Source organism: Chanodichthys erythropterus, chromosome 24 (genome assembly GCF_024489055.1).
Source record: "Chanodichthys erythropterus isolate Z2021 chromosome 24, ASM2448905v1, whole genome shotgun sequence".
Classification (NCBI taxonomy): Eukaryota; Metazoa; Chordata; class Actinopteri; order Cypriniformes; family Xenocyprididae; genus Chanodichthys; species Chanodichthys erythropterus.
In genome coordinates this window covers 30,492,220-30,503,420 of record NC_090244.1, presented here as the reverse complement: position 1 = coordinate 30,503,420, position 11,201 = coordinate 30,492,220, and the positions used below count along the sequence as shown (strand labels likewise).

The following is an 11,201-nucleotide window of genomic DNA, read 5'->3' as shown; positions in this document are numbered from 1 at the left end:
CAAAAATATATGTCTTTGGATGTAACAACTATATATCAGGTCGGCTTTGTTGAGTTCAGCAGCCCTCCCTCCATGACACACATTATTCATTCCCGCACGCACGCGCGCTCTGCCCCACCTCGTGTTTGCTGCTGGCTGAAAACTATTCCCGGGAAAATACAACTGCTGTCTGGCGATGAGAAGCGAAAAAGAAAAAGCCCGAGATGAAACCTGTGCATCTCTTTAGGTACCCTATCTATGTTCACAAACATGTTAAAATTTTTCTTATTTAAAGGTGAGATTACACGTTTAACGCTGCATTAATAATTTTTCCACCAGTAGCGCATCTGATCTGATACTAATGTAATTTATGTCATGTTATAATTTCAGCTATTTTAATGTGCTCTGCAGTGCGTTTTGAACCATGTAAAGATATCTGTAGGGCCGTCAGTACCGGAAGAGGAGCTTTCCATGGACATAAATCCATGATCCATTAGTAGACAGTTTTCTAAAGATGCACGATTTATTGAAACCATTAAAAAATACATCATAATACAGCATTGCATAATGCTATCATTCTTAAAGTCCGCAAACGTCTTTTCTCCAGTGTTGTGACGTATTTCCAAGTGAAACAGAATATTGAATGGAGGGCAGAGTTTTACTTTAGCGCTCCTCCTCTCCATCTCACTCAGAGCAGACGAACGGTGCAGTGGAGTGGTTTACGTTTTTTTTTTTTTTTTTGTATGTTTGTTTGTTTGTTTTTTTAATGTTTTTTTTTATTTTATTTATTTATTCAAAGACCAATAACATACAGTATGTGATGACACAACATCAAAAGGAAAAGGGAAAAAAAGGAAAAGAACAAATTACAACAAATAAAACAGGGTGCCAGGGGGAAGTATATAAAAGATCAAAACATAGATAGAAAATATACATACATTATATATACATACATATACACATACAAATCAAATAAATGTATTATAGAATTCACAAGCTTTCAAAGTTCTTAAAGCTTTCGTTTAAAGAGTCTCTGATACTGTCAATATATATAGATATTTCAGTCAACAAAATAATAAAGTTTGGTTTCTTATTAGTAAATTTGCACTTATGAATGTCAAATTTGGTGAACAATATAATTAGATTTATTAGATAAAAACACTGTTCTTCTTGATCAGAATAATCAGCAAAGCCAAAGAGTACGTTTTCCCACAAAAGTGAAAGAGATTTTGAACACTGAATATTTTCGTTGATAAATTTTTGATCCTCACACCATAGTGTAACCGAGTATGAACAGTGCCAAAATAAGTGCAAGGCAGTTTCCTCATGTTTGTTACAAAAGATACAATTCACATTTATTCCTTTTTTAATTTTTTGTAAATAATGATTTGCTGGATAAAATCTGTGAATAAGCTTATAAGAATCTTTAATCTTATTTCTAAGATGATATTTCTGTGGCAATAACCACACTTTCCTCCAGCAAATCAATTTCCCACTTAGTAAAGAAATCCAATGAGACGAAACATAAGGGACAGTAACAATTTCTCTTTGGAAAAGAGTATGAGTAGCTCTATTATTATTTTTAGAATTTAACGAAAAACAAATGTTACCAACATAAGATTTTGTAACATCAAAAGACATTAAGTCAGGGGAATGTTTTTTTTATCAATACCTCTAGAAAGCATAAGAGTACCCGAGGGAATTGAACCAAAAACAATTGAAAACTCTCTTGGAGTAACTGGTATTTTATAATAAGAAAGGAATTCATCATAAGAAAAGAACATTCCTTCTTGGTTATATAATTGACTAATTTAATATTATTGTCAAACCAGTTCTTAAAAAAAGAGATTTGTGTTTGTATAGAATGTTTCTGTTATTCCAGATAAAATAATGATGAGGAGAAAAATTATGCTTATATATTAATGACCAAGATAGGAGCACTTGTTTGTGAAAGGCAGATAATTTTGCTGGGATTTTATCTATATTGTAATTGTAACAAAATTGAGACCACCAAAATTTGAAAAAACATAATGAGGAATAAAGTTCCAGACAGAAGTGGGATTTTTTTAAGTGATGTTTAATCCAATTAATCTTGAAGGTGTGGTTCATAGTGGTGAAATCTAAGAAATTAAGGCCACCATTCTCATATGTATTCATAATGACAGGTTTTTTTTAACATAGTGTGTTCGATTTTTCCAAAGGAAATCAAAGAGCATTTTATCTATATTCATATTAGTGTGTTTATCAAGATAGAGAGATAGAGAGGCATATGTGAGTCGGGCTATTCCTTCAGCCTTTGTAAGGAGAACTCTCCTCTTTAGGGACAGATCTCTTTGAAGTTGAGTTTCCTTCTAGTTTTATCAATTATGGGTTTAAAATTCAGAGAGCATCTTTCCAACTGGTCTTTAACAATAATGATACCCAAGTATGTTACATTATCTTTTACAGAAATGTTATAAATATTGGTTAAATCTCAATCTTTGACAGCCATTAGTTCACATTTATTAATATTAAGACAGAGACCAGAAGCACCAAAAAAATTATTAAGAATATTAATTGCAATTGGAATTTGGTCACTATTCTTTAGAAAAAGGGTTGCATCATCGGCTAACTGACTAATAATAATTTCTCTGTCCGCAAGTTCCATGTTTTAGTTTAATTGAGCAATTTGCATTATTATACAGGGTTTCAACTGCTGTACAAAAAAAATCACCAAATCCAAAAGCCTTTAGAGAAGAGAATAAAAAAACTATGTTCCACAGTATCAAAAGCTTTACAAAAATCCAAGAATAAGATAAAACTATCTTCATTAATTAAATATGAATAATCTAATATATCTAATACTAACCTAATGTTATTTGAGATATGTCTATTTTTCATAAATCCTGATTGAGTTTCATCTATAATAGAATCTAGGACATTATTAATTATTTTAGCAAATATAGAAGCAATTAATTTATAATCATTATTCAAAAGACTAATTGGCCTCCAATTATCGATAATAGTCACATCTTTTTTGGGCTTGGGGATAAGGGTAATTAATCATTGAGTCATAGTAGATGGAAACTTTCACAAAAAACTAAAAGAAGAAAAGGGGCTAGCTGCTCAGCAAATAATTAATAAAACTCAGATGTTAGATCGTCAGTTCCGGGAGATTTATTATTTTTTAAATGATGAATTGAATTGATTATTTCTTCTTAAATAATAGGTTGGTCACACATATCCCTATCTAAATTATTTATTTTTTTAATCTCACCTACTGAATTTAGGAAGTCATTAGAGGCTTTAGCGTCAAATTGTGATGCATATAGGTTACGGTAGAAGGTGGAGCAATACTCTGAAATCTCTTTAGGGTCTTTTGATATGTTATTATTAATTTGTAATTGATGAATAGTATTTTCTAGTCTGAAGAAATAGGAGGTATTCTGTTCACCTTCTTCCAACCATCTTTTCCTAGACCTTATAAAGGCTCCTTCAGCCTTTTTTCTATAGATATTGTCTAATTTGTTTTGTAAATCTGTCATATTTATTTGATCTATATCTGAGAAATTATTAGATCCTTTGTTTAAGAGTGAGGTAATTTCAGTTATAATTCTGTCTTCCTGTTCTTTATGAATTTTAGCAAGGTGACTACCAACATGTCTTAAGTATTTAGAAGCCTCAAATTTAAAAAGTTCCCAATTAATGCATTTTTTTTCTCTCTCTGTATTAGCCTTTAAAAAAAATCTTAATGAGGCGAGTAATTTCTATTTTTACTGATTCTATTTTCAATAAAGAATTATTAAGTTTCCAATAAGATGATTTTGCCAAACTGTGATAAGGGGATATCTGCATATTGAGAAAAATGGCTTTGTGGTCAGTAAGAGGAGTTGGAAATTTGTCAACAGAAATATTATGTAAAACAACATTTTTAGAAATAAGCCAGAAATCTATTCTTGATTGTCTGGAAAAATTAGTATTACACCAAGTATAGTTTGTTTTGTCTGGATATTTTTGTCTCCAGATGTCTATTAGGTCATATTTCTCCATAAAGGTTTTTAATAGCAAATTATATGGGGCATTTTTTGGTGGGATACGATCTAACATATTATCTGGAGCAATATTAAAATCTCCTCCCAAACAAAGTATACTAGATGGATATTTGTTTAGCCAAAACACCATTTTGTTTTCAACCGTTTCAAACAAAGCTTTGTTTTCACTTAAAGAATTGTAACCATAAATGTTAACCAAAATAATGAAAATATTACTGATCCGGAGAATCAAAAAGATAAAGTGCCCGCAGGGGTCACAATAGTAATGTAAAAGATCACCAGGAAACTTATTCTTTAGTGTTAAGACACCTGCGGAGCGTTCAGATCCATGAGAAAACCATGCATCACCTCCCCACTGTGATTTCCAAAAATTACAGTCATTTATAGTTGACTGAGACTCTTGACAGAAACAGAAAACTGTATTGTATTTCTTTCCAAAATGAAAAAGAGCTTTACGTTTCACAGAATCTCTCAAACCCCTGGCATTTCGAGAGAGAACAGAGATAGAAATAATGAACAAGTTAGTAAACAAAAAAGTTACAGTAAGTGCAAAAGAGCACAACAAGTAGTGAGTACTATTAAACCTGAGAAACATAGCTCAGCTGAACATACTAAATGAAAATACCACTGTCAAGGTATGACAACTGGTTGCCTTAAGGAAATGTACTTAAAAACGCAAGCCGTAACAGAGGCATCATCTGTAGATGTGAACGTAGGCTAATGGGTAATCGAAAACTTAGTTTGTTGAGTTTGAAACGTTCAACGACAACAACCTGGATGGAAAAGGGAATTGTTCATAAAAGAGAAACTAATTTGTGATTTTTCTTTTTCTTTTCACTTTTCAACAGACGCAGGCAGATGGATTTTAATACCATCAATGTAGGCGCGCGCTCACATAGTAAGCAGCCTTTCCAGCTACGCATGCTTCTTCCACGATAGGCCACAACTTCTTTCGTCTTTCTCTATCCAGCGGAGTAAGGTCTTCCATAAACCGGATCCCATTGTCCTTTAAGAAAGCCGAAGATTTCGCTGCCTTCCATACCGCATCCCTGTTAATGCACGAGATAAACTGTACTATGACAGCACGAGGAGAAGACTTGCTGCCAATTTGATTCTGCTTTTTTCCCAATCTGTGAACTGAATCTATGGCAAAAGGGAATTTGCCCTTCCCTTCAGGATATGTTTGCTCACATGCGAATGACTTCATCCCTGATGTTCTTCTTCTCTTTTTCTGGAAGCCCTCGCAGCCGAAGGTTCCAGCGCCTCGAGTATCTTTCCAGGTCAGCTAGCTGAGTTTCACACATCTCAATTCGTTGCTCCCCGAGTTGTAACCGAGAAGCTGGGTGATCTACTTTAACTTTTACATCTTTAACTTTGGCAGAGACAAAGTCCACAGTCTTTTTCAGCCCCTCAATTTTCATAGCGTTAGCACTCACCAACTTCTCAAGGGAATCAGAGCACTCATTGATCAGTGATGAAATTGATAATAACTTCGCGATCACATCTTCCAAGGTTTCAGTTTTCCCTTTCTTAAAAGTAGGTTTAATTGGAGTGTCGGGAAGATGAGTTGAGCAAAGATCTACGGTATTTCCAATACCGGGATCAGAAAGTGCGTAGTCGTGCATATCTAGATACATCCATCACCCGTTCTTTGCATTTTTCTGCACTTTTTGGCATGTTTAAGCCACAGTTACATCCTTAATATAAACACATAAGGATTACGTACAGTAACCAGTTGAAAGCAGACAGTTTATGTGAATTATTGAATTTCTTGTCAGCAGAGCTACTAAAAGTTATCTTAACATGCCGCCATCTTGGAGCTTTTTCCGAGGAGTGGTTTAAGCGTTTTCAACCCAAGCCGTCAAATTGACGTTATCAGAGAAGGAACGCCATTCCAGACCGGAAGTAACTTTTCAGATTTTGATTAAAGATTACCATGACAAACAATTTTTTTCTGTGTTTTAACTTGCACGGATTAATTGTTTACCAAAGACTAGTAATATGAACTGTAATGACTGAGGCAAATCAGACACAATTATTGGTTAGTTAACCAATAGTTTTAAGCTCACTCTGGAGTCTGTCCCCATCCCCCGGGAAGTTTTCAGTTACAAGTTTATTGCGCTGAGGAATGTGGTTGCCGCATGGAGAACAGAGTAGAGACACAGAAAAACGTGCATCTTCCCTGCATTTTCCACACATAACACAGACTCTATGGCATTAATGTATAGACAGACTGTGCTATAAATGAATCCTTCTCAGGAAATGGTATCCATTATTACCATTGCTGTATTACAATCGTTGTATTCACGTATGTATGTGTATGTTTTATGATGCATTTAAGGTAACTTCAATCATGCCATGTTTAGTGTCTATGCGTTCGTATCGGGATGATTTAAATGCTTGTGTATGCGGTATGTCCATACCTGTGCAACACATCAGTATTACAAGAATCTTTAATAGTTCTTATTCAAAAACTCAGCTTGTTAATCTACTTGGTCATAAAAGCCCTGACAAGGGGGTGTGTTGTCACCCGGAATTACAACATCTTCATTGGCCCCCATCATTCCTAAGAGGTGTGACTTTGACCAGAGGTTAAAACCCAGCGAACTTTGCCACTCTCTCTCTTCTTCCTTGCTTCTGGACGACTGAACAGGTCTCCTTGCAGCCGGCCTCTCTAGGCCCGGCCGCAAGGCTGATAGGCCCCTGGCCTACAACACCCAGCCATGTGCTCATCACCCAACAGATTGGCAACAACTTCAGACGATAACCTCAAGATTTATCCTCAACCTGCAGATCCGACGCTCCTCAGCCTAAGGGCACATTGCAAGTATCGTACATTTTAACGCTAAACAGCGATTTAGTATTTATTTGTAAGACTTACCTTTGCTATTGCTGAAGAAACTGATTCCTTTCCTTTCCAGAGTGCCTTTGACTTTCCTATAGCTCTAGTAACAGCATCTCTTCCGGTTCAACTCTATCATTACTCATTCTGACCTACATATGTGTGTGACCTTTGTGTATGTTATGTTATGTGTTTGTTAGTTTAGTTATGTGTTTGTGAGTTAGTTAATAAAGACTGTGCACAATACCTGTTTGGTTCTGACTCCGTCTGCTAATAAATTGCCTCTTAAGTGATTTAGATCCTGACTACATGCTCTAAGTAGCACAGTACAATAAGAATGTTATTTTTCATAACCTGGAAATGAACATTTCTTAGAATTATTAAACAATCAACACTAAGTGTTGCCTGGACAACAGGTTAATTGATTGTAATATTAAGATTAATGTAGCTATATCCAGTAAATCTGATTAACTGATTTACATATTCATAATTAATCATAATTAATAATCATATTGAGTTATGAATAATTATTAATATTTCCCCTTTGAGTTAATTCGCTACAGAACTAACAAAGTAAATAGAGTCGATTTTGATTTCATGTGTACTTTAAATCTACGCTTACACAGGAGAATACATAATAAAAGTCAATAATAAAAGCCCTCGCTCTGAATGTGCATTTTTAGATGTCCACATATTCTTGTTCAAGACGTTACAATCTGCAGGCTTCTGGCGCCCTCTGCAGGCATTTGTTATAATATTATATACTTCTAACATTTCAGGAGAAAAGACTCTTGATGTGTTTAAATATGCAGATTAGCTTGAATTGGTTAATATACAGATAACACAGATGCTAACAGATGGAGGGTAATAGGCTTAAATCAAACTCCATCTAAATGTGTATTTTGGAAGTTTTCTTTCCATTACAGTAGAAGCCTTGGAAGCAAAATAGACGAAAATCTTAAAATTGTCCACAAAATGAAAGAAGTATTCCAATAACAACAAAAGAATTAAAATGATTTATTGATTTGTGCAATATATATATATAATATATATATATTAAGCTTACTGATATTTTAAATATTATTGTGGGATTCAATAGATAATAGAAGGATCTAAAATTTGAATACATAAATGCTTTTTAAATGTGTGTGTGTTTTTTGTTGTTGTTGTTGTTGTTGTTGTTGTTGTTGTTGTTGTTTTGTTTTTTGGTTGTGGGACAGCAGTTTACACCAATTCTGTAGAATGCCCATATGTCAACTGATCCATTTTTAGCTCATAGGCTAAAGGCTATACTAGTCTTCTCTGTCTCTTTTCAGTAAGTTTGGGAAAATTATAATATTCCTCACTTTATAATCTTTGGCCAGCTGTTTCTGTAGGTCTGTAATTGATAACTTCTGCAGTTTGTCATTGTTATCAGGTCCATAGTAACCCTGCACCATGACCACACCATTCTTTACACAGCAGGTGGCTCTCCAGTAATACTTAGAGACAGTAACTCTACGGTTATTTGTTGGAATTTTTATGTTGATATCAGGAACTACACCAGTCACTACATAAGCCAAAGCATAGTCACAGCCTTGCAGATCAACTTTAACAGCCTTCTCATGTGTCTTCCATGCTCCCCGATTGAACGTTGAGTTCTGTGGAGCGGCGTTGGTCAGGGTGGAGGTGGCCAGCATGGAGAGATGATTGTTCGTGTGCTGCACCGGGTACAGATGACCTTTGTCATAGCCAGAGCCATCGTAGTCACTATTCACAGCCTGATTATTAATGATTTTGCGACCTTTAGGACTCATACACGGATCAGCATTATTTCCATTACATGGATCAGCATCTCTATCCAGCTAAAGGACATGAGGGAAAAAAAAGTCATACATCAAATGCATTATTGTCATTTTTAAATAAATATACTGGTCCCACTTTAAATTAGGTGTCTTTTACTAATACGTAATAACATTTAATTTAATCATTTGCTACAATGCACTTATTGTGTATGTACATGTTTATCATTACATGCAGGTGTTTTTTAAAATACACGTACAATTACAGCTGTAATTAATTTCTGTAGTTACATCTATAATTATTGACCAGAGTTTACCTGTCCTAACTTCACCTGTATTCACCTCAAGAGCAGCACAGGTGTTTACAGTACAACACCAACACAATAAGCCTATACTGTACCTTTTTTTTATGTAACTACATAGTAGTTAAGGACACCTAATATAAAGCATCACCAATATACTGTAATAATATACAGTTGAACATTTACCTGAGGTTCGATGTACCAAAGATCACACCGTCCAATGCTACGGGGCTTCTCAAACACATAGGCAGAGTAGATGGGGATCCTCCATGCTGTGTTGTACAAAGTTGCATAAACATAAGTTTTCACATCGCTCTCATTCCAAACACACTGACAGATGTGTGCTGTCGAGCTCAGTGGTGGTATGAACCGAGGAGGGACATTTTTCAAAAAGAACTGACTGCATTGATTAAAATCCTGAAAAACCTCACTCAGAGAGAGGTAAGGCAACAGAAGAAACACCAGAAGCTTCATGATGTGAGAGCGAGAGAGTAGAGAATATAGATGCACTCTGTCTTTTATAGAGTTTAAGACACAAGGGGAGGGAATAAAGTCACATGTTTGTAGGTTTCACAAACAAGTGTTTAAAAAAATAGCTGAAGAGGTTAACTGTGTACTGCTGCATCTTATGGACCATATACCTTGAGTGAAAATGAAGAGGAAATTATGCTTGTTTTGTTGTATTGTAGCTGCGGGTATAGAGCCCCTCAGACAGATTGCAAATCAGTCATCTTGGTGTCCACTTAGCAAGATTGTTCTTAAATAGTGAATAGACCTAATTTTATGAGCACTCATTGTTTAGTGATGACTGTAAGAGATGGCCCAGTGGTCAGAGGGAATAATTACAATCAAGCTAGTCAGAGGTTTAGTGGATCCCAAAAAGGTGGTTTATTGCCGTGAGGTGAGGGAAAAATTATAAGGTCACATACTGGAATCAGTATGAAAAGTATCAGCTGCTATTCCCCCCTTCCCCCAGACAAACCTATGGTTCAGTCCAATTAGAGACATGCTAATGCTATAAAAACCAGATTGATCCAGGAGGAGGAGGAGTGCGGTTTGGCAACACTGGATTGTGACTGGAGCACTGATGGCAGGAAATGACGGTAGCTCTGGTAGTGATCCGGAAATGGAAGATGAATCGTGTAGCGGGAGTACAGGGGGGAATGAATGGTGGAAAGTAGTCAATCGGAAAAGAAAGAAAACTAATAGTCAAGGATCATTTATGGATAGTGGAAAGGAGGATCGTGTGAGTAGGAAAAACATTGAAGAATATAAAGTGATGATGAAATTTGCAGAATCAGGCATGAGGATAAACCCAATTAAACTGACAAAATCTCTGAATAAAGCGTTTGGAGAAATAAATAGTGCAAAGACTCTGAGAGATGGAAACTTGATTATGATGTGTGAGGATGAAAATCAACAAAAGAAGGCACTAAGTATAAATTCGATGCTCGGTGTCATGCACATTGATGAAGACGAAACCCTGGGTTAGAGGAATAATAACTGGAATTCCTACTGATGTGAATACTGATAAAATTAAAAGTTGCATCGAAGGGGGGGAAGACAATTGGAGCAAAATGGCTGCGATATGTGAAAAATAAAAAAAGGATGGAAAGTCTATCAGTTATGCTTCAATTTGATGAGGAAAGAATGCCAGAGAGGGTAAAAATAGTTACCAATAACGTAAGTTACCCAGTAAGACCTTACGTGCCTCCTCCGCTTAGATGCTTCAAGTGCCAGAAGTATGGCCATGTTAGTGCTGTTTGCAGAGGAAAACAACGTTGTGTGAGACGTGGGGGTGACCATGAAGGCAAAATGCAGCTGAGAGATACTTGAAAGTAGCAGGTGTAACACTGGGGGAAAAATGACATGCTTAAGACTCAAGTACTCAAACAGCATGTGGAAGTACATAATAGTAATGGATTTAGCGATTCTCCAATGGAATCCCAGAAGTCTCATTGCAAATGGATCAGAATTTAAAAAGTTTATAGACCTATTAGATAAGAAACCAAGCATAATTTGTGTACAAGAAACATGGTTAAAACCTAAATTAAATTTTGTTCTGCAAGGATATAATATTGTAAGGAAAGATAGAAAGACAGGTAATGGAGGTGGGCTGGCCACTTTTATAAAAAATGAATTAGAATTCAGAGTTATTGATGAGATTGAAGAATATGAATTGATGGTTATAGAAATATATACAGAGAAACATAATTTTACAATAATAAATTATTATAATCCTTGTAATAGATTAATTAAAGATTTA

General features: G+C 35.4%; 1 protein-coding gene across 1 annotated transcript; it reads right to left on the bottom strand.

The window, feature by feature from the left end:
- Positions 1 to 8,144: 8,144 nt before the first annotated feature.
- LOC137014844 (endonuclease domain-containing 1 protein-like) lies at positions 8,145 to 9,409 on the bottom strand. Its single transcript, XM_067379349.1, has 2 exons — positions 9,122 to 9,409; positions 8,145 to 8,696 (listed from the first exon to the last, which is right to left on the bottom strand). Exons 1-2 carry the CDS (start codon positions 9,407 to 9,409, stop codon positions 8,145 to 8,147), a joined length of 840 nt encoding a protein of 279 aa, XP_067235450.1.
- Positions 9,410 to 11,201: the final 1,792 nt, after the last annotated feature.

Excerpts from the sequence above, each read along its gene's own strand:
- LOC137014844 (XM_067379349.1), bottom strand. The coding sequence starts at position 9,409 with ATGAAGCTTCTGGTGTTTCTTCTGTTGCCTTACCTCTCTCTGAGTGAG. Across the intron at positions 8,697-9,121 it reads TTTGGTACATCGAACCTCAG|CTGGATAGAGATGCTGATCC; the intron begins GTAAATGTTCAA and ends CATGTCCTTTAG.